Genomic DNA, 25,719 nt, shown 5'->3' on the forward strand with positions numbered 1-25,719 from the left:
TATGTGTTGGTAGTTTATGTGTGTGTTGGTAGTTTATGTACGTGTTGGTAGTTTATGTACGTGTTGGTAGTTTATGTACGTGTTGGTAGTTTATGTATGTGTTGGTAGTTTATGTACGTGTTGGTAGTTTATGTACGTGTTGGTAGTTTATGTATGTGTTGGTAGTTTATGTACGTGTTGGTAGTTTATGTATGTGTTGGTAGTTTATGAACGTGTTGGTAGTTTATGTACGTGTTGGTAGTTTATGTACGTGTTGGTAGTTTATGTACATGTTGGTAGTTTATGTATGTGTTGGTAGTTTATGTACGTGTTGGTAGTTTATGTACGTGTTGGTAGTTTATGTATGTGTTGGTAGTTTATGTATATGTTGGTAGTTTATGTATGTGTTGGTAGTTTATGTATGTGTTGGTAGTTTATGTATGTGTTTGTAGTTTATGTAATGTGTCGGTAGTTTATGTATGTGTTGGTAGTTTATGTATGTGTTGGTTCCCTGGACTTATTACTGTCCGTAATACAATAGAGTTTTAACATGCTGATTGGACATGTAACATACTTACAGGGTTTTGATGGTCAGTTTTGATCATATAATGATAGATATAATTGAGGTGTACATATTATAACTTTATTGGGATATAGAAAAAATACTAACAAAGATGTATAATTGTACTTGACTTAAACTTTTAGTGTGATGGCATTAAGTTAATCAATGTTAATGGAATCGTATATTTCATTAGAAAGCAGAATGCATTATTGAAACTAATTTTTGACAGCAGAAAGACATGTTAATTCATGCTAATATATAACACAAGGATAGATAGTAGATCCCGATGGGGAATTTGCTTCGTGCTAAAAATATAACTATTATTTATTTATTGAAAATGTGTTTGTGCACAACAGTTTAATTGTGACTAAGTGGATAATGACGTCAGAGGATCTACTTGGTCGACAGGTAACCGGGGACAACCCGCTGGCTGAGCAGTGTCAGTCAGCAGATATTGGTTTGTGGACAATAAAAGCATTGATCGCAGGAATATCTTGAGGGATACTGTTAGTGTAAATGGGAGGGCGCGTAGAGTTTGTAATTGATAACTGGACCGAACACTCCAGTCCGTATTCATCAATAAAGCTAATTAATTCAATTGCTTACCTCGTTACATCAACCTGATGATTTGATACCTGTAAATGAAGGGTTCGTCTGTAAGCCTTATGTATACAATATTACTGAATCCAATATATATCTGTTTGGAGTATACAACTGTTAAATAGGCTTCATTAATAGACTATCTGGTGTTAAAATGACAGCTAGTCAAATCTCATTATTGAAAGCTAGGTTTAATGTACATATGTGGGTAGAGGCTGTTGGATGAAGAAGGACTGGTCATGAGGGTGTTGAGATTTAGCTGATCAAATTGGGAATGGGGTTAGTCCAGAGAGGGATAGGTTTTGAAACAGTAATGAGAGGGTGTGAAGGTGAGGTTTGGGAGTGTTAATTATATAGGAGGGGGTTGGAGATATAAAGGAACAGAAAACAGTGGGCAACTATGGAGATCAGTGGAGGGGGTGGGAGTGGTATTGGGGTAGGGGGGGAAGAGGAAGGGGGAGTGGTATTGGGGTAGGGGGAGGAGGGAGGAATGGTATTGGGGTAGGGGGAGGGGGAGTGGTATTGGGGTAGGGGTAGGAGGAGGGGGGAGTGGTATTGGGGTAGGGGGAGGGGGAGTGGTATTGGGGTAGGGGTAGGAGGAGGGGGTGGTATTGGGGGAGGAGGAGGGGAAGTGGTATTGGGGTAGGGGGGAGGAGGGGTGGTGGTATTGGGGTAGGGGGAGGAGGAGGGGAAGTGGTATTGGGGTAGGGGGAGGAGTAGGGGAAGTGGTATTGGGGTAGGGGGAGGAGGAGGGGTGGTGGTATTGGGGTAGGGGGGAGTGGTATTGGGGAAGGGGGGAGGAAGAGGGGGAAGTGGCATTGGGGTAGGGGGAGGAGGAGGGGGGTGGTGGTATTGGGGTAGGGGGGAGCCATGAGCATACCCCTGGGGTCGGTGTTCCACCCTAAGACTTTAAAGTTTTGGGGGGTAAGTTTTTGGAAAGCATTCAAGTCCAAAAGTATACACCTCACACCCTTCCAATTTGGTTTATACATCCATTAGAGATCTATGAGTGATGTTATATGATGTACTATTTCAAAATAACATGCTTATACATACATTAAAATAAAATAAAAAATGAGTGCACAGTGTGATTGCTGCTGCCGGTGAGCTTTGCAGTCATTGATTGCACTTGTTAATCCTATGATAAGCACAGGGTTCTATGGATAGGATTATTACTAGGCATGTGCTGTAGTACTATCATGTAATTAACTGATGTCATTAATCTTTTCTATATAATTCAGAGTTAAATCATTATTCCAAAAATGTTTTTAAAACTGAACTTTTACACTATAGCTAATCTGTGTCAACTAATTAGTGATGTATAGTTGTTCATACTTTATATATCTGTACGCGTGTAAGAAACGAGTAATGTTCTCAGATTTATAGAATTAAAATTCTATAGATCAATATAGAATTGTTAAGTTCTTAATGCTATAAGGCATGTATAGGTGCATGGATCCACAGGATACGTTACTGACACCCTGTAGAATAGTAAATAACATAGTAATAACATTTCTTTGTTTAAACTGAGTGACATACTAAACGTGTGATTCATGGATATACCGTTGATCACCATCATTTGAGAATTAAGAATATATAATCAAGTCTCCTCTTATATTGTGCAATATCTATAATTGTATGTTACCACAGAAGAAGGGTCAAAAATAATGTTCTACTTTCTTATTCTGACCTCAGAAATATAGGTCAAGGTTAAATATATGTACGTATCTTCTCACATGGAAATCTTAAGAAAGTTATTTGAGGATCAAATGTCAAGAGGTTTTATGATGGCCCTGGAGGAGGAATCATTGAAATAGTAGTTAGTTGTTAACAGTGTAGTCATGTTACATAGATGTTGCTGGTCATATGTTCCTTAGGATGTTTATATACTAATACAGTGTAGTACCAATTGTATATACTGTATTTAATGTATTAGGGGTACCTAGCCCAGCTTCACACACTTTCCTTATCTTAATTGGAACTTAATGCCCTAACTAGAAGTTTTTCGGCATAGCCGTCTAATTTTGTTTTGGCCCCGGATATGACGCGACAGGTGGCGTTCTGGTCAAGATGAAGTATGTGATTGGTCAATGTAGCGGTCAATGCAAAATGCAGATATACAGTTAAAAACGAAACAAAGTTAAAGGGACCTCACGGTAAACCAATATTTATTTTTTATTTTTTATCATATTTTTGGGTATATCTTTTAAAAAAATAACCTTCTGAACAATAACCATTCGAATTCGATGATGTAGGCCTATGTACATAAAAACATCAATTATCAATTATTAAAAGGTTATCAAACAATCTGAATATGCAAAAATTTTGTGACATATACGATAAACGCATGCGCACAACAAACTAAAACACATGGAAACAAAAATGGCTTCCAATGTGAATCGACTGCGGTTGAAAACGATGACAGCCTCCGCAATGAATAGAATAATAGGAGAATGGGTCAAACACAATCCTAGAATTAAACTTGGGAAGCAGTACAATAGACTGTAACAGTTCAAACATGAAAACAGAAGTAATACGGACGCCGCTCGTATTCTGCTTGATTGTCTGATAGTAGGTCATGACAATCTCGGTAATATTTACACAAAATCGGTAAGATTTCCACAAACTCGATAAGATTTCCACAAACTCTGTAATAGTTCCACAAACTCGGTAATATTTATACAGTCTGTACCAGTACATCGCTACTGTCACTATACTATATGAACAATGTTTACACTTATTTACACATAAATATGTGTGCCGTAATATATACAGAACATGTTATTTAACATTTAAACCACTGTATAATATCGTTATCCAACTAACCCAGATGGAATATATATATCGCCTTGTAAACTATCGTGCGTTTGTGCTGCCACGATTTCAAAACAGTCACGTAGGCCTAATGATTTAAAAATAATTTCCGCGCTAAATTTAGAGGGGGATTCCCAACTAAATCGAGTGGTCAAGCTGGACATAGGGATTGACTGTGAACATTGGGACAGCACAGAAACATAACTGGAAAGGAACAAAACGCGTACATTCAGTGAAAATTGCAACGTTTTTACCTTGATGTCCCTTTTAAATTGAATGCAAGCTGAATAAGTGGATGCATCTATTCAAATGACACATTTGCAGTCTTATTATCACCAAAAATGATTCAAACTGATATAATTTTGTTATCCGTGCTGAAACTGCGCATTTATTAATTACAATGTAGTTCGTTAACTTATTTCACCAGTAGTTTTATATTATAACCACCAGCATTAAAACTATGCCGTTTATCTTTTTTACAGATATTTCTTGTTTATATTTAAGTACTGCAGATAGTGGTGAGTCAATGATCGAAAATAATCGAAAAATTATTCGAAAAAGAAAATAAAACCTATATGCATTGATGAGGATTTTGAAAACGGCAATTAATCAGAAATTTTTTAATGTACATGTATTTGAAAGTCTTTGGCTTCTTGTATTTTTGTAATGTTACCAAACCAATTAGTAGTTGATCTTATATTTTACCGATGTATATTCATTGGCCATTTACAAGTGATTAAGGAGATTTAAATATATTAACAACTGTTGCTTTGTATGTGTTTAGTATTAGAAAAATGATAGCAAAGGCTAAGATGTGTAATTAATATATTTGAGATTTAGTTTGTACACAAATTTTCTGCAGAAGGGCAATTCTTTGCTAACTCTTTAAAAACTTATTATAATCAATATCGATCAATTTAGAGTTTCCGATTATCAATACTGAAAGTGGAAATGATTCTCATCACTAATTGCAGAAAACAAAATGGCCATGACTGAGATTTTTACCCAATTGATATGTTTACGTACGGCCAACTGAAAAGTAAGTAGAATTATTTTTGTTAAGTTTAGGAAGATTTGTTAAACTAGGATCAGCTGTAAATGTTAGTTACAGAAAATAAAATTATCAATTATAAATATATATATATGTGCAGTCTTTCAGGATAATATGGAATTAATGAGGCAGTGATGTTTCTGCCTCTGGAAAAAAAAGAAAAAAATGAAAATATAAAATTGTCTATTGACAGAAGTGTCTGACTGTTACACTTTTACCACCCTCCAAATGTTTAAGTTTCTGATTTTATATATCTTTTAAAATTTGAAGCGGATAAATATTACCAGGTTATTATATCACAAAGATCTTCTTTCATGCTCCACCTTCATTGTGTAACAGTCTAAAGGCGATCATTACTAGGATGCCGTTATTTTTGTTGGTATATATGTGTATATATGTTGGTGTTACTTAAATATGTTTCTATCCTCTGAGTGACATTTGTCGATGTTGATTATAGTGACATTTCATGTATTTTTGTGAGAAGCAGTGTATTTTTGTGAGATGCAGTGTATTTTTGTGAGAAGCGGTGTATTTTTGTGAGAAGTGGTGTATTTTTGTGAGAAGCAGTGTATTTTTGTGAGAAGCAGTGTATTTTTGTGAGAAGCGGTGTATTTTTGTGAGAAGCGGTGTATTTTTGTGAGATGCGGTGTATTTTTGTGAGAAGCGGTGTATTTTTGTGAGAAGCAGTGTAAACACTGTCAGTGAAGTAACACCTTTAATTTTAATTAAGAGGTTAACATGTATATAACTGAATCTAAAGACCAAAGTAATCAGCGAGGGTCACTGTCTATTTTGTACCAACATTTTACTGGACTCATTCTAGCTATTCCATCAATCTACTAAGTCTTTGGTTATATTTTCTGAGGGTCCAACAAGGCAATCTGTCGCCTGGAATGCCAATCGGCAACTGTTGTATGATACTCACATAAAATTTGTCCAGGAAATTCAGACAATCATTCAAACATAAAACCACTGGTAATATTGCGACTGTGAAATGTGAATGTCTTTCCAGTAAATTGGTTCCTCTGTTTTAAGAAAAAGCAGCCATTAAGTTGTTGATGATTAACTGCTGCTCCAGCTAAACATTCACACTAAGTAAAGATCACCAAAGTTAAATATTCCAGCCTCTCACCTACACAGTTGTCACCAGAAACTTAAAAAAACCTTGTACTCTGCACTTTAATAGAGCAGTCTAAGGCAGTAAAAGTTTTTGCCCTGTTTCCCACTGGCTAAAAAGTCTTACCAGTATTTCACAAAAATGAGGGAAAATCACAAACGTATCCCTGATTATAAAGAAAAAAAACTATTCTATTTTCCAAATTTAGTAGGCACAGTCTGTCATAAATTTCAGGTATAAGTAATACTGTAATGTTTTTGGATTGGCAATGATGTCGCTTATTTCAATGATAAAACCCGATGAGTTCAGGATTGGACCGGAAATAATTTTTCCCAAAAAACGCTAACAACACACTTAACCATCTTGTCTCCTTCTGTGAAGTATTAGTTTGTGATTAAGTAATATGATTCACGCTTTTATATGTTTGAAGACATTTGTTGAATTTAAATAAATAATAGAAAAACAGCTTAAATCGTACACAATGATCTTTTTTTTCCTGAGGTCTACAAATATCTAAACAAGGTGGTCTACGAATATCTAAACAAGGGAGGTCTACAAATATCTAAACAAGGAGGTCTACATATATATTTTTACATGGGAGGTCTACAAATATAAAAGTAAGGGAGGTCTACAAATATAATAATGAATTGTGCTGAAGTGTTCAAGAAGGGGATCCCCAAAGATGAACACAAGGGAGGTCTACAAATATGAAAAGATCTAGTCTGCCTCAGGGAAAAAGAAATAGCAATGGTACAAAAAACAGTCAGATTTGAATTAGTCTTTGAGACAGAATCTTATTTATCAATATTGCCAAATTTGATGGTTTTGCAGTCAATGTCTATCATCTTTTTGTGTTAAAGTGAAGGTCTTTTATTGTTTGGTAAGTAACCGAGATGGCTATGTCAATTTGTTAGGCAATCATAGAGGTCCGGAAACCTATATATCTATAACAAGCGATAATTACAACTCTGGTGTTTTGTTTCTTTTTAACCTTTATGTTAAAAGAGCTCCTATAGAACTTTGGTGTCTATTTATCATGTGCTGTACTTTTTTACACAAGTCCTCAGAGTGTAATTTCCGTGTAGTACCCAACATTATAAGTAATTCATGTATGTTCATTTCATTTGTGATATATTTGACACATAGAAGCCAGCGCCAAAATAGGCATTATTGATTGAAGGTCCTGTACAGAGACATCAACGCTGGCCCTGATTGGGGTTGATCAGGGAGCCTGGGATCTTCTCTTCAGCAGTACCGCTCACAAGCATCAGGCTCTAAAAAACACACAAGGATTATCTGCCATATATAGCAATCTTCACACTGATATAGCAGTATATGTCTATATGTAGATCACAGCATACACATGATACTTAGATGGCTATATATGGTGTTCAGTCATTTTGTCAGCTCTAAATAATGAAAATGTGCTGAAGTGTCCAAGACTTTCTTAAAGTCAGATGTAACTTTTAAATGGTAATTCATTGTTGCATGTATTGCCATACACACATCCCCATTCAAACCCTACCACCATTTCGACACCAAATCTCCTCTAAACCCCCAACTTATTCCAACCCCCGATCTCCTCTAAACCACCAACCTTATTCCAACTCCCAATCTACTCTAACCCACCAACCTCTTCCACCCCCCAATCTCCTCTAAACCACCAACCTCTTCCAACTCCCAATCTACTCTAACCCACCAACCTCTTCCAACCCCCAAGTCACGCGAACCCACCAACCGCGCCAACCCCAGATCTCGCTGAAACCACCAACCGCTGCCAACCCCGAAGCGCCCTAAAACCACCACCCTGCCAACTCCCAAGCGACGCGAACCCACCAACCGCGGCCAACCCCCGAGCGCCGCGTAAACCACCAACCGCGCCAACCCCGAACGCCGCGAAACCACCAACCTGCGGCCAACCCCAACGCCGCGAAACCACCAACCGCGGCCAACCCCGAAGCGCCGCCAAACGACCAACCGCGGCCAACGCCCAAGCGACGCGAACCCACCAACCCGGCCAACCCCCAAGCGCCGCAACCCACCAACCGCGGCCAACCCCCAAGCCCGCGAAACCACCAACCCGGCCAACCCCAAGCGACGCGAACCCACCAACCGCGGCCAACCCCAAGCGCCCGAACCCACCAACCCCGCCAACCCCGAATGCCGCGCAAACTACCAACCTCTTCCAACTCCCAATCTACTCTAACCCACCAACCTCTTCCAACCCCCAATCTCCTCTAACCCACCAACCTCTTCCAACCCCCAATCTCCTCTAAACCACCAACTTCTTCCAACCCCCAATCTCCTCTAACCCACCAACCTCTTCCAACCCCCAACCTCTTCCAACCCCCAACTTCTTCCAACCCCCAATCTCCTCTAAACCGCCAACCTCTTCCAACCCCCAATCCCCGCTAAGCCACCAACTTCTTCCAACCCCCAACCTCTTCCAACCCCTAATCTCCTCTAAACCCCAAACCTCTTCCAACCCCCAATCTCCTCTAAACCCCCAACCTCTTCCAACCCCCAATCTTCTCTAAACTCCAACCTCTTCTAACTCCCAATCTCCTCTAAACCACCAACCCCTTCCAGCCTCTACACCTCAATCATTTCGTAAGCAAGGAATATTAAAGAATGTAATTCTAAAGTTATTCAGAATTATTTAAAACTTTATTTAGCATGAATTTATGGATTCCAAAATGGGATATGGGAAAAAAGGCATTTTCCATATATCATGTCCAGTTTTAGAAAGTGAATTGTGGCAAAGATTGGTGCAAATTGTGTTAATGGACATAAATATCCGGAATGGTCAAGTCATTAAAAAAAAGGCAACAAAAAAACATTGTATTTTTCCCAATAAAATTTTCTGAGAAGGCACATTTTTTCTGGGTCAGGCAGGTTATGCCAAACCAACTATATTTTTATTTAGGCCTTAGTGACTGTTGCTATGGGGTATTCAGCGACACAGGAGAACTCCCCATCTATGAAAGGGATCAACATAACCTTTTCCAGAATTTAAGTGATTAGATTAGTTACTTAAATGGAAACTGTAGTCAATTTAAAGAACGGTTATGTGTGGGAGTAGTTACAAAATATAATAACATGTGAAGTTTGTCTGGTGACTTGGTGCTTTAATAGTTTGGAGACCTATGGCACGGGAAGGGTGTCATAATTAAATATTTTGCCTAGGCAAAATTATTTCTGCCTAGGCAAAAGTAATTTTGTTTCGATTATTGCCTAGGCAAAATTATTTCTGCCTAGGCAAAAGTAATTTTGTTTCGATTATTGCCTAGGCAAAATTATTTTTGCCTAGGCAGAAATAAATTATTGTGCCTAGGCAAAAATATTTAATTATGACATCCTTCCCGCGCCATAGAGATCTGCTTGTCTCTTCTGTTATTTATAACTGATCCATTGTGATGTGAAACTGGTCCCACATGTTGAAGTGCATTATTTTGAATTCTTTACAAAATAAACTTGAAATCTGGCAGTTAATATACAGGAAAAAGTTGCATTGTGAGAATTTCTGAAGCAGTGTTAATACTGCACGTATTTGATATCGTGTGACCTCTCCAAAGGAATGGTAACGGCGTTATGCATTGTAGACTGGTATGTAACCACCAGATATTGGGAGAAGATGTGTGTTACATCTATATTTAGTGACGACCACAAGAAAATATTTCATTTTAGTAGTACAGCATTAACTGCCATGTATAGCAGAAACATTTAAACAGGTCTAATCTGAAAGTTTTATTTAAAGTTTGATCTGAATGAGGTGCACATAAAAATGTGATTCTGTATTGTGTAGTATAGTATATAGCTGAAGTTCCTCTGCAGTATTAATATTGATATATGTGAAGTGTTATGGGGCCGACAGAATGACCCGTAACATTGACGTTGTCATACCTGACTTATTGGCCAATCAAATCAGCTAGCCATGCTTACAGAGTCGTTGACCTTACCTCTCATCACTACTGATTCTAGTAAAGCTGTGAGATATGTAGTAATGGTAATGAATATCGGACACCAAAGTGTAGCCATGATCTTCAGTATTTCCTGTAATAAACACCCTGCAGAATCAGCGATTTTCTGCTGTCTTCTACTGGACATTGAAGAGCTTGAGTCCAAATTGATCTGCTGTCCACATTACCACATTTGGGATCTTTGTTGTTTCTTTTTGTTATTTGTTTTCTGCTGTTTGTGTCTCCCATAGACACCAGTCCTTATATGACCCTGACTATTGGTGTCCCCCTAGACACCAGTCCTTATATGACCCTGACTATTGGTGTCCCCTTAGACACTTGTCCTTATATGACCCTGACTATTGGTGTCCCCCTAGACATTGGTCCTCATGTGACCCTGACTATTGGTGTCCCCCTAGACACCAGTCCTCATGTGACCCTGACTATTGGTGTCCCCCTAGACACCAGTCCTTATATGACCCTGACTATTGGTGTCCCCCTAGACACTTGTCCTTATATGACCCTGACTATTGGTGTCCCCCTAGACATTGCTCCTCATATAACCCTGACTATTGGTGTCCCCCTAGACACCAGTCCTCATGTGACCCTGACTATTGGTGTCCCCCTAGACATTGGTCCTTATATGACCCTGACTATTGGTGTCCCCCTAGACACCATTCCTTATATGACCCTGACTATTGGTGTCCCCCTAGACATTGGTCCTTATATAACCCTGACTATTGGTGTCCCCCTAGACACCAGTCCTCATATGACCCTGACTATTGGTGTCCCCCTAGACACCAGTCCTCATATGACCCTGACTATTGTGTACCCCTAGACATTGGTCCTCATGTGACCCTGACTATTGTGTACCCCTAGACATTGGTCCTCATATGACCCTGACTATTGGTGTCCCCCTAGACACCAGTCCTAATGTGACCCTGACTATTGGTGTCCCCCTAGACACCAGTCCTCATATGACCCTGACTATTGTGTACTCCTAGACACCAGTCCTCATATGACCCTGACTATTGGTGTCCCCCTAGACATTGGTCCTTATATGACCCTGACTATTGGTGTCCCCCTAGACACCATTCCTTATATGACCCTGACTATTGGTGTCCCCCTAGACACCAGTCCTCATATGACCCTGACTATTGTGTACTCCTAGACACCAGTCCTCATATGACCCTGACTATTGGTGTCCCTCTAGACACCAGTCCTTATATGACCCTGACTATTGGTGTCCCCCTAGACACTTGTCCTTATATGACCCTGACTATTGGTGTCCCCCTAGACATTGGTCCTCATGTGACCCTGACTATTGGTGTCCCCCTAGACACCAGTCCTCATGTGACCCTGACTATTGGTGTCCCCCTAGACACCAGTCAAGAAAAAAAATTTCCACCCTAAATTAGTAGGAAGTGATGTTGTCTGTCCACTCAATTGGTACATTGTCTTATATCATCACAAAGTCTAGTGAAGTCCGGAAGCCAGTTCCATTAACGTCAATAGTTCTGGCAAACATACATCCATTTTAACTTTTCATAAACGTTAAAAATTTCAACCATAATATAGCAACCTTTACAATTAGTTGCTCCTTCAGAGTTCATATAATCATTTCCATAACTTCTCAGGTTTGATCTTCTGTAATCATAACTGTATACCAGGTGCTATTGATATTAGATATATGGTACCAACATGTCCTGAGATATTTTACAATTTGTTGCCATGGTACTGTAGGCTATAGTAATACATGATTGTTATTGTTGTGCTGTAGGAAGTGACATCATTGAATGGCTGAGGAGACGGTTCCCTGAGTCTGAGACAGAGGAGATGGCTCCAAAAGAGGCGCTGCACTTAGCAAACCTCCTGTGTCAATATGGCTACATCTATCCAGTTGACCTGAAAACTTTCACCATCAAGGATGACAGGTCGACTGAGTACAGGTTCCAGGTAGGACTACATTAGATGTCTGATATCACATAGTTTTGAAGATATTCAGATTTAGATTCAAATCCCTTTTAATTATGTATGTATGTCCTGAAAAAGTCCAAATGTCATTATTACAAATTCTGCATATCTCAATTTACCCTGTAAGTTTCAAAGCTGTTACTTCATGCAAAAATTACAACAGATCATGGTCTTGTTTATTTTAACTTAGAAATACTTTAAAATGTCTTATGCTCTTGTCTTAGTATTTATCTTAGTCCCATGAAATCCAGTGTAAACTTATTCAGCTGTAGCCTGTATGTTTAAATTTAGAAAATCTGGTTATTTCCATAAAATGACATTCATAGGTCTATGAATACATTAGGATCAGTGTAATGTATGTCTCGCCTGCACCTATTACTTTTCGGGCGGCATCAACAGCGTCTTCAACATTTCACTTAAAAATTTTGTATTTATATCCTTTTCGCAAAAAGTATAAATCCAACTTTAACTTAACACATATATAAAGTTAGATCACACAGTGATCAACACAGCCTTCATTTACAGAATATCATCCAGAATTTATGGTCTAGTGACTCAAGGAATCTGGAAGTTTTATGTTTAGCTCGGTGTCTCAAAAAGTATCAATGTTATCTAAACCAAACCTGGAATATAGTTGCATTGTATTATGAACATCTAAACATACCCTACAGATTACATTCATTTTCATTTTTTGCTCTGGTTTTGGGTTAAGCCTCAGAGTTTGAGAATTTTTTTTTATTTACGATTGGTTTACAAATTACTTTGTAGTTTATAGCAGAATTGGAATTAATTCTGTCATACATCAGATGTATTTTACTCTCATTTTTCAGAAAAGAGGGGTTTTTATGGTAAAAATGACATGCTTAGATGAACTTTAGGAATGAGTGATTTTGCGAAATTTAATATTTATTTTGGAATCCATCAATATTGACACTTATCTATAATGTATACAGGGTACTTCCATACTAGGAAGTAAAGATGTTTTGGTGGTTATTGGAAAAAATACTGATATTTTAGTGAATTTTTGAGTTTGCTTAAAACTTTACCGATAATTGTGATACTTCTCTCATCCTCATATCACCCTGTCTCTCCTCCCCTCGTCCTCATATGACACTATCTCTCCTCCCATCATCCTCATATGACCCTGTCTCTCCTCCCCTTGTCCTCATATAACCCTGTCTCTCCTCCCCTCATCCTCATATGACCCTGTCTCTCCTCCCCTTGTCCTCATATGACCCTGTCTCTCCTCCCCTTGTCCTCATATGACCCTGTCTCTCCTCCCCTCATCCTCATATGACCCTGTCTCTCCTCCCCTCGTCATCATATGACCCTGGCTCTCCTTCCCTTGTCCTCATATGACCCTCTCTACTCCCCTCATCCTCATATGACCCTGTCTCTCCTCCCCTCGTCCTCATATGACCCTGTCTCTCCTCCCCTCATCCTCATATAACCCTGTCTCTCCTTCCCTCATCCTCATATGACCCTGTCTCTCCTCCCCTTGTCCTCATATAACCCTGTCTCTCCTTCCCTCATCCTCATATGACCCTGTCTCTCCTCCCCTCATCCTCATATGACCCTGTCTCTCCTGCCTTGTCATCATATGACCCTGGCTCTCCTTCCCTTGTCCTCATATGACCCTCTCTACTCCCCTCATCCTCATATGACCCTGTCTCTCCTCCCCTCGTCCTCATATGACCCTGTCTCTCCTCCCCTCATCCTCATATAACCCTGTCTCTCCTTCCCTCATCCTCATATGACCCTGTCTCTCCTCCCCTTGTCCTCATATAACCCTGTCTCTCCTTCCCTCATCCTCATATGACCCTGTCTCTCCTCCCCTCATCCTCATATGACCCTGGCTCTCCTCCCCTTGTCCTCATATGACCCTCTCTACTCCCCTCATCCTCATATGACCCTGTCTCTCCTCCCCTCGTCCTCATATGACCCCTGGCTGTAGTGTGGGTATTAACCAAACTAATCCCAATCAAACAAGCACTGTTGAGACCTTAACAAAAGAATATTTTAACTATATATTATGCTGTTCAAGAATTATTGATTTCACTGAGGATATTATGGACACTATCAGTACTTATGGATGCATCCATCATTTAGTAATAACTTGTAATTTAAATCAATGTTCATGTCAACAGGTTTAGTGGTATATAGTCAGTAATGTCAACAGGTTTAGTGGTATATAGTCAGAAATGTCAACAGGTTTAGTGGTATATAGTCAGTAATGTCAACAGGTTTAGTGGTATATAGTCAGTAATGTCAACAGGTTTAGTGGTATATAGTCAGTAATGTCAACAGGTTTAGTGGTATATAGTCAGTAATGTCAACAGGTTTAGTGGTATATAGTCAGAAATTTCAACAGGTTTAGTGGTATATAGTCAGTAATGTCAACAGGTTTAGTGGTATATAGTCAGTAATGTCAACAGGTTTAGTGGTATATAGTCAGTAATGTCAACAGGTTTAGTGGTATATAGTCAGTAATGTCAACAGGTTTAGTGGTATATAGTCAGTAAAAGATCCATCAATTGTCTGCTATAATTGGATCATCTTTGTAATTAATTTAACTATATTGTTTATTTAATCAGCTGTTTGCTGAATATAAATACATTTCCTGTTGAAGTCGAATTATATTGTATAAAATTTTGATACAAAAACACCTTTGCATATGATTGGAATTAGTTGCCAATTAACTCCCTTTAAAATGTATATTCTGTAAGTTATTAATTTAAAACATAAGTAAAAAGTTATGTACTGATGAAAGATCAGGTAGGGAAAATCAGGATCAATTATTGAATCTGTTGTGTAGTGATAGGTTAATATGTCTGCCCATCACTAGTTCCCCCTTCATACTACTTGAGTATAACTATCAATAGTGTTTCAATAACGTACCCTTCAGTACCTACCTGAAATATAGCCAGCACCATGTCATACTCAAAACAATTAAAAGTACCATATGTATTTAACATTGGAACAATGAAATATTTCCGAATGAAGTAGCAGTAAAATTTCATGGTAAGTCAGTTTATATAAATAGATAAATACAATGATGTAGTATTGCCTTTCACAGACATTTTTAGCAAAACACTGGATTCATAAATAGATTATGACCTGACAGAACTTGTAAGGGTTATTGACTTAATTGGGTACTTGTAATACATAACAGGAAGTTGTTGGTCTAAACCATACACTACCACCAATCAACAGTGTTTTAAACCTATTTGTTAACAGATATGGACACACACAAAAATCAGGAATTGGACTACTTATAATATGGACAAGTATTTCTATATACTCATAATTTTCATAAACTTAAGTTTTCATTTATTCCTTCAAAGGTGATTGACTTTCATTTCTGTAAGTTTAAAGAATTGTTTTAATATCGTAACTGTTTTTTTGTAAACCCAGCTTCGAAACAATTATGGGATACCAGCCACCTTTAAAGCATTTTTTAAAAATCAATTGTTTTATAATACTTTGCGGGTGGTTAATGTATATATGCGAAAACATGTATTGTTGTACTGCTAATCAGATATCTGTATTTTGTGTTGAGTTATTTACCTTACCTATATATACATATATATAAACATTGATTATGCTTTGATTTCGCAAATATTTGCTTGGGAGTGTATAATAGTCTGAGAAAATAACTGTATAAGCATACATGTTTGGACACATTTTAAACGATAAGTGAATTGCTGAAAACAATTAGCAAAACACAACAATTACAATTAGTGTTTTAATGACAATAATTTGATGCACCATTAAGATACTTCATTCATCCAGTAATAACCCTCTGCCTGGTCATATGATAATCCCATATATACCTGGTCATATAACAACCCCATATATACCTGGTCATATGATAACCCCATATATACCTGGTCATATAATAACCCCATATATACCTGGTCATATAATAACCCCATACCTGGTCATATGATAACCCCATATATACCTGGTCATATAATAACCCCATATATACCTGGTCATATAATAACCCCATATTTACCTGGTCATATAATAACCCCATATATACCTGGTCATATAATAATCCCATATATACCTGGTCATATAATAACCCCATATATACCTGGCCATATATAATGTACGTCATATATGTATAATAACCAACAGTCCCAGAGACCTAATAGTTGGCCTGTAGCATGCTGGGGTAAAGGGCTACCAAGTTTGTTCAAATGAATGACCTTGACCTTCATTCAAGGTCACAGGAGTCAAAAAGGCTAACATTTTAAAACGACTTCTTCTCAATAACCAAGAGTCCCAGGGAGTTTATATTGGGTCTGTAGCATGCTGCGGTAAAGGGTTACCAAGTTTGTTCAATTGAATGACCTTGACCTTCATTCAAGGTCACAGCGGTCAAAAAGGCTAAAAATTTTAACAACTTCTTCTCAATTACCAACAGTCCCAGAGACCTAATATTTGGCCTGTAGCATGCTGGGGTGAAGGGCTCGCAAGTTTGTTCAGATGAATGACCTTGATCTTCATTCAAGGTCACAGGAGTCAAAAAGGCTAAAATCTTTAAACGACTTCTTCTCAATAACCAAGAGTCCCAGGGAGTTGATATTAGGTCTGTAGCATGCTTGGGTAAAGGGCTACCAAGTTTGTTGAAATGAATGACCTTGACCTTCATTCAAGGTCACAGGAGTCAAAAAGGCTAAAATCTTGAAACGACTTCTTCTCAATAACCAAGAGTCCCATGGAGTTAATATTGGGTCTGTAGCATGCTGGGGTAAAGGGCTACCAAGTTTGTTCAAATGAATGACCCTGACTCGCATTCAAGGTCACGTCGATCAAGTATGCTTAAATCTTTGAATGACTTTTAGTGAAAAGCCAAAGTGCAGAGAGACATTATTATATTGGTCCTGTAGCATGCTTTCAAATAACTGCAGGATCCATATATGAAAAGATCACTGCATTGCAGGTGAGCGATTTGGGCCCATTGGGCCCTTGTCTATAATGTATACAGGGTACTTCCATACTAGGAAGTAAAGATGTTTTGGTGGTTATTGGAAAAAAATACTGATATTTTAGTGAATTTTTGAGTTTGCTTAAAACTTTACTGATAATTGTGATACTTCTCTCATCCTCATATGACCCTGTCTCTCCTCCCCTCATCCTCATATGACCCTGTCTCTCCTCCCCTTGTCCTCATATGACCCTGTCTCTCCTCCCCTCATCCTCATATGACCCTGTCTCTCCTCCCCTCATCCTCATATGACCCTGGCTCTCCTCCCCTCATCCTCATATGACCCTGTCTCTCCTCCCCTCGTCCTCATATGACCCTGTCTCTCCTCCCCTCGTCCTCATATGACCCTGGCTCTCCTCCCCTTGTCCTCATATGACCCTGTCTCTCCTCCCCTCATCCTCATATGACCCTGTCTCTCCTCCCCTCGTCCTCATATGACCCTGTCTCTCCTCCCCTTGTCCTCATATGACCCTGTCTCTCCTCCCCTCATCCTCATATGACCCTGTCTCTCCTCCCCTCGTCATCATATGACCCTGGCTCTCCTTCCCTTGTCCTCATATGACCCTCTCTACTCCCCTCATCCTCATATGACCCTGTCTCTCCTCCCCTCATCCTCATATGACCCTGGCTCTCCTCCCCTCATCCTCATATAACCCTGTCTCTCCTTCCCTCATCCTCATATGACCCTGTCTCTCCTCCCCTCGTCCTCATATGACCCTGTCTCTCCTCCCCTCATCCTCATATGACCCTGGCTCTCCTCCCCTTGTCCTCATATGACCCTGGCTCTCCTCCCCTTGTCCTCATATGACCCTCTCTACTCCCCTCATCCTCATATGACCCTGTCTCTCCTCCCCTCGTCCTCATATGACCCCTGGCTGTAGTGTGGGTATTAACCAAACTAATCCCAATCAAACAAGCACTGTTGAGACCTTAACAAAAGAATATTTTAACTATATATTATGCTGTTCAAGAATTATTGATTTCACTGAGGATATTATGGACACTATCAGTACTTATGGATGCATCCATCATTTAGTAATAACTTGTAATTTAAATCAATGTTCATGTCAACAGGTTTAGTGGTATATAGTCAGTAATGTCAACAGGTTTAGTGGTATATAGTCAGAAATGTCAACAGGTTTAGTGGTATATAGTCAGTAATGTCAACAGGTTTAGTGGTATATAGTCAGTAATGTCAACAGGTTTAGTGGTATATAGTCAGTAATGTCAACAGGTTTAGTGGTATATAGTCAGTAATGTCAACAGGTTTAGTGGTATATAGTCAGTAAAAGATCCATCAATTGTCTGCTATAATTGGATCATCTTTGTAATTAATTTAACTATATTGTTTATTTAATCAGCTGTTTGCTGAATATAAATACATTTCCTGTTGAAGTCGAATTATATTGTATAAAATTTTGATACAAAAACACCTTTGCATATGATTGGAATTAGTTGCCAATTAACTCCCTTTAAAATGTATATTCTGTAAGTTATTAATTTAAAACATAAGTAAAAAGTTATGTACTGGTGAAAGATCAGGTAGGGAAAATTAGGATCAATTATTGAATCTGTTGTGTAATGATAGGTTAATATGTCTGCCCATCACTAGTTCCCCCTTCATACTACTTGAGTATAACTATCAATAGTGTTTCAATAACGTACCCTTCAGTACCTACCTGAAATATAGCCAGCACCATGTCATACTCAAAACAATTAAAAGTACCATATGTATTTAACATTGGAACAATGAAATATTTCCGAATGAAGTAGCAGTAAAATTTCATGGTAAGTCAGTTTATATAAATAGAGAAATACAATGATGTAGTATTGCCTTTCACAGACATTTTTAGCAAAACACTGGATTCATAAATAGATTATGACCTGACAGAACTTGTAAGGGTTATTGACTTAATTGGGTACTTGTAATACATAACAGGAAGTTGTTGGTCTAAATCATACACTACCACCAATCAACAGTGTTTTAAACCTATTTGTTAACAGATATGGACACACACAAAAATCAGGAATTGGACTACTTATAATATGGACAAGTATTTCTATATACTCATAATTTTCATAAACTTAAGTTTTCATTTATTCCTTCAAAGGTGATTGACTTTCATTTCTGTAAGTTTAAAGAATTGTTTTAGTATCGTAACTGTTTTTTTGTAAACCCAGCTTCAAAACAATTATGGGATACCAGCCACCTTTAAAGCATTTTTTAAAAATCAATTGTTTTATAATACTTTGCGGGTGGTTAATGTATATATGCGAAAACATGTATTGTTGTACTGCTAATCAGATATCTGTATTTTGTGTTGAGTTATTTACCTTACCTATATATACATATATATAAACATTGATTATGCTTTGATTTCGCAAATATTTGCTTGGGAGTGTATAATAGTCTGAGAAAATAACTGTATAAGCATACATGTTTGGACACATTTTAAACGATAAGTGAATTGCTGAAAACAATTAGCAAAACACAACAATTACAATTAGTGTTTTAATGACAATAATTTGATGCACCATTAAGATACTTCATTCATCCAGTAATAACCCTCTGCCTGGTCATATGATAATCCCATATATACCTGGTCATATAACAACCCCATATATACCTGGTCATATAATAACCCCATATATACCTGGTCATATGATAACCCCATATATACCTGGTCATATAATAACCCCATATATACCTGGTCATATAATAACCCCATACCTGGTCATATGATAACCCCATATATACCTGGTCATATAATAACCCCATATATACCTGGTCATATAATAATCCCATATATACCTGGTCATATAATAACCCCATATATACCTGGTCATATAATAACCCCATATATACCTGGTCATATAATAATCCCATATATACCTGGTCATATAATAACCCCATATATACCTGGTCATATAATAACCCCATATATACCTGGTCAAAAAATAACCCCATATATACCTGGTCATATAATAACTCCATACCTGGTCATATAATAACCCCATATATACCTGGTCATATAATAACCCCAGGTATACCTGGTCATATAATAACCCCATATATACCTGGTCATATAATAACCCCATATATACCTGGTCATATAATAACTCCATATATACCTGGTCATATAATAACTCCATACCTGGTCATATAATAACTCCATATATACCTGGTGATATAATAACCCCATATATACCTGGTCATATAATAACCCCATATATACCTGGTCATATAATAACCCCATATATACCTGGTCATATAATAACTCCATATATACCTGGTCATATAATAACTCCATACCTGGTCATATAATAACTCCATATATACCTGGTGATATAATAACCCCATATATACCTGGTCATATAATAACCCCATATATACCTGGTCATATAATAACTCCATACCTGGTGATATAATAACTCCATATATACCTGGTGATATAATAACCCCATATATACCTGGTCATATAATAACTCCATATACACCTGGTCATATAATAACCCCATATATACCTGGTCATATAATAACTCCATATATACCTGGTCATATAATAACCCCATATATACCTGGTCATATAATAACTCCATACCTGGTCATATAATAACTCCATATATACCTGGTCATATAATAACTCCATATATACCTGGTGATATAATAACCCCATAAATACTTGGTGATATAATAACCCCATACCTGGTCATATAATAACCCCATGCTTGTTCAAATTATAACCCCATGCCTTGTCATATAATAACACCATGCTTGTTCAAAGTATAACCCTGTACCTGGTCATATAATAACCTCATGCCTGGTCATATAAAAACCCTATGCTTGGTAATAACCTCATGCCTGGTAATATTAGTTACATAATTTCTTAGTGATTTGATACAGAAAAAAATATCAGGTCTTTAAAAAAAACTTGTATCAGATGAGGCAAATCCCCTTCTTTGTGTTAGAGGTTATGTGTTAGCTCTCTGGACCTTTTTGTACTGGATAAATTGTAAATTTAATAAGGTTTTCAGTTTAAAACAATACATTTGTATGATTTCTGCAGCATCAATGTTGCGTAGTACACATAACTTTCAGTGAAATATCTATACCAGTTAAGGAAAGTTAGTAGTGTTAGGGGAGAACATTGTAGAACGGTAATTGGTCGTCAACTAATTATAGATATAATTACATTGTAATTACTGTCAGTGGCCACTAGTCCTTATATCGGCTGTGTCAGTATAATTATCTCTATCCTATAGATGATCAGCTGTTATGATACCAATGTGTAGGTCATTGTACCATACAACACACTTAAACAGTGTACATTTGATACATCAGTCAATAGGATACTGGTCGTAGATAATTACAACAATACAACTATATAGTCCACTTAACCAAACCATACAGGGTTTTTTTAAACATGAAAACATGGTTTATTACCTAGCAAGGAGAATGTTTTCAGTTTTAGCTCGCTGGTACAAAGTCCAAGGGAGCTATTGCCATACCACTGATGTAGATGTCAGTAGTGTCGGGTCGGTTTTATGAAACATAATGGTGTCAATACTAATGAGGATGCAGCTTGGGTATTTCACATGTATGTTCCTTTCAACAAGACCTTTCAATTGCTGATACATTTGCTGACCTGCTGACCTTGACCCTTTCATTTGACCTACTTTTAAAAGAATTAACCTTGGCTACAGTATGTTAACTGTATCAGATAGGGTTTTATATTTGACATGGGTGTTCCTTGTGACAAGACCTTTGCATTGGTACTGTATTTGCAGACCTCTTGACCTTGGTTGCGACTTCTTACCTACCTTCAAAAAAATTAATTCTAAATTTCAACCCACTTGGCAAGCTAAAGCTATGTTGTCTGCTGACAACTCTTGTTTCAGTACATATTGATATGTAGGATAACTTTATTAGAAGATGAAGTCAACCACTTGTTTTAAAGCTTACTGAAAACTCTACAAAGTGTTTAAGTATGATTGCATTTTATTTATGAGTTGGTCATTGGCATGGTGTGTTGTTAATCATGTTATTAGAATTTGGTCATTGGCCTGGTGTAGCGTTAATCATGTTGAATGTATTCATTGGCTATATAATTTGGTTAAATGTACTCACTCACATTTCTTTGACTAATTGTTTCCGTACAATGATGTTCCATGGGCCATGTTGTCAAATGATTAGGGACATTAAAGTTCCTAACTTGAAGAGCCATGTTGTCTAATGATGAGGGACAATAATGTTCCAAGGGCCATGTTGTCTAATGATGAGGGACAATAATGTTCCAAGGGCCATGTTGTCTAATGATGAGGGACAATAATGTTCCAAGGGCCATGTTGTCTAATGATGAGGGACAATAATGTTCCAAGGGCCATGTTGTCTAATGATGAGGGACAATAATGTTCCAAGGGCCATGTTGTCTAATGATGAGGGACAATAATGTTCCAAGGGCCATGTTGTCTAATGATGAGGGACAATAATGTTCCAAGGGCCATGTTGTCTAATGATGAGGGACAATAATGTTCCAAGGGCCATGTTGTCTAATGATGAGGGACAATAATGTTCCAAGGGCCATGTTGTCTAATGATGAGGGACAATAATGTTCCAAGGGCCATGTTGTTAAATAAGTGGGAACAATAATGTTCCAAGGGCCATGTTGTTAAATGATTGATTACAATTTATCCAAGGGCTATGTTGTCAATAGACTGTGAACAATGATATGCCAAAACTTTGTAATGAAAAAGTAAGAAATATTCTTAAATTGAAAATTGAACATTTTTTCTCATTTCAGACTCCATTCTATTGGCCATTTTGCAAGCAGAAAGCTGCAGACAGTATGGAATATGGTAAGAAATCCTGTATAATTAAAAAGTATTTGGGGCAGAGTGGGATCCAGGGTAGATCGGGGAGCAGAGTGTATTAGTCAGGGTGGATATAGTAGTGGAGGGTATTAGTGAGCCATCCTTACTACCGAGATGGAATCAGGGTGGATTGGGGAGTGGAGGGTATTAGTCAGCCATCCTTACTACCGAGAAGGAATCAGGGTGGATCGGGGAGTCGAGGGTATAAGTCATTATTTACTGGCTACATATACTGGGAATTAGGGTGGGTCAGGGAGCGGAGGGTGTAAGTCATTATTTATACTGGCTACATACTGGGAATTAGGGTGGGTCAGGGAGTGGAGGGTATAAGTCATTTTTTATACTGGCTACATACTGGGAATTAGGGTGGGTCAGGGAGCGGAGGGTGTAAGTCATTATTTACTGGCTGCAGACTGGGAATTAAGGTGGCTCAGGGAGTGGAGGGTATTAGTCAGCCATCCTGTTCCACTTCTTCCTTACAATGACAATCATCAAACTTTAGATACAAAAGTGCGGATTGAAACCAAAGTCACTTTTTGTATTAATGACTCTGAACTGTAACAGATTACAGCCATTACTTATAAATCTCATTAAAACATTAAAAAAGAGCACCTTATTTACATATCTCATCATAATATTTCAGCAATTTACCTACAAAAGAGGAATATGCGCAACAAGAGTAAGCATGAACTAGAGCCATATGAAAAGGTAAGCTTTTGTCTTCTCAGTCATTAAAGTATTACCCTTACAAGCTGTACATGTTTCTCTTAATCCAAATGGAATTGTTTCTCTTCAATTTATTAATGCATTTGGGTTTGTTTTTTTGTTTTTTTTCCTAATGACCATGTTGAGCTTATGCCATACTGCAGCATCCAGTTTCCATGGTGGGAATTCAAGTTTGTACAAATGGTTGGGCTGATCCTCCAGGGGGCAGAGGGGTGGGGGCCAAAAGAAAGCAATTTAGCTATACTACTATAAATTCTTTCTTTTCTAAAACTATGCACTGCACTGGATGTCATTCATATTTTACTGAAAGCATACCTAGGTGGTGGGGATTCAAAATTGTACAAGAGGTTTTTCTGACCCCACAGAGGCCTGAGGGATGGGGCTCAATAAGGGAAATATAGCAAATTCTTCCAAATCATTCTTCTGTAGGTGTAAAAATGAGTTGGTCCATATTTGGTCTGCAGCATGCTTTAGTAAAGGGGAGCCTAAATTGTATAAATGGCGAGGCTTGAACCCCTGGGGTCTGAAGGATAGGGCTAAATAGGGGAAATATTTCAAGTCCTTCTGTTTCAATGGCAGGATTCAGTTGAAATTCAGTCTTCCATCGTTGGGTTAAGAGAAATTAATTTTGTATGAACAGTGGGTGTGGGGCCCCTGAGGGATGGGGCCTAATAGAAGAAATGAAGCTAATTCTTAAAAATCTTTCTTTCATAGGAATGAAAGGATTTTGTCTTCATTCGAGGTCCTCATATCGGAGATACAGGTGCTCTTTAGCAATCACACTGTCCGTCCAGCCGTCTGTCTGTCCTTCCACAAATTTAATTTCCCGGCTTTTAAATTTATTATTCCTCGAATGATTTATATGAAATTTTGTTAGGTTTTCCTGTTCACAGAAATACAAACTGAGGTAAAAAATCAAGGTCCTTTAGTCAAAAGGTTGTAAAAAAATTCATCTTTTCACTGATGAATATTTGTTGATTGGAATTAAACAAGGAGTAAAACTGACCAAAGATCATGGTCACTGGGTCAAATGTCAAGGTCATTTGGGTCCAGTAAGAAGTGTTATTTCCTGTGAGGGAAGCTTTCTTTTTACTGTCTGACAGGAAAACTTAAACGTTGACAAAAGGAAGTTTAGTATGTATGAAAACAAGGAAGAATTCATTGTTTTTTTGTTTTATTTTACAGGAAGCACATGAGAAGTTGTTGAAATTTTTCTCTGATAAGAAGGACTTTATTAAAGCTCAAGCTGAAGAACAGGTCAAGTAAGTAATATATGTATGGTTGTATTCTACTTTATAAATACCGGAGAACATCACAGATACTTGATGTTTGTAGATTTGCCTGTTTGATAAAGAATTGTATAATGTACTTATTTTTATCTGACAGGGAGCTGAAGAAGAAACAGCGTCAAGATAAGATGTTAGGTGACCAACAAGAGAGAGCATTCTGGAGGATACATCGACCTCCGGTAAATAAACTAGCGGTTGTGTTATTCTTTGATTTTGAATATATGTAAATATATTTCTTCCACAAAAGGTTGGTGTTATTCAACTCCCAAGGCATGAAATAATCATTACAATTGTTGAATAACATTAAGTTTATACCACACGTGAAATAAACTCTAAAGCATTTTGATTGGTTGACACGTTGACCTTTGACCAGGACTATTTCTTAATCACGTGGTTCAAAGCAATTTGATTGGCTAACACTTGAAGGCCACTTTACGATGTCATGGAAATGATAACGCATAAGAAGTAGTTTGTAGTTGTTTTGTTATATTCTTGAAAAATTGATTTTTATCAATTTATTGCCTTGATTTAATGAAAGAATAAACCTACTTTTTATTAGCTCACCTGGTCCGAAGGACCAAGGTGAGCTTATGCCATACTGTTGCGTCCGTCTGTCGTCCGTCCGTCCGTCAACAATTGACTTCTTCTTCATAACCACACATCAGAATTTGACCAAATTTGGTCAGAAGCATCCCTATGGGTAGGGGACTCGGAATTGTACAAATGATGGGGCTGACTCCCTGGGGGCCTCTGGGGCGGGGCCAAAAGGGGTCATTTTTGT

General features: G+C 37.9%; 1 protein-coding gene across 1 annotated transcript in view; it reads left to right on the forward strand.

The window, feature by feature from the left end:
- The window catches only part of LOC117330984 (regulator of G-protein signaling 6-like), a 61,929-nt gene that overhangs the window by 17,922 nt on the left and 18,288 nt on the right, over positions 1-25,719 (forward strand). The window contains exons 3-7 of the mRNA XM_033889583.1: positions 11,863-12,038; positions 22,854-22,908; positions 23,567-23,631; positions 24,835-24,911; positions 25,036-25,117. Coding sequence (XP_033745474.1) covers positions 11,863-12,038; positions 22,854-22,908; positions 23,567-23,631; positions 24,835-24,911; positions 25,036-25,117 — 455 coding nt within the window. The remainder of the gene's footprint in view (positions 1-11,862; positions 12,039-22,853; positions 22,909-23,566; positions 23,632-24,834; positions 24,912-25,035; positions 25,118-25,719) is intronic.

Source organism: Pecten maximus, chromosome 1 (assembly GCF_902652985.1).
Source record: "Pecten maximus chromosome 1, xPecMax1.1, whole genome shotgun sequence".
NCBI classification, from domain to species: Eukaryota; Metazoa; Mollusca; class Bivalvia; order Pectinida; family Pectinidae; genus Pecten; species Pecten maximus.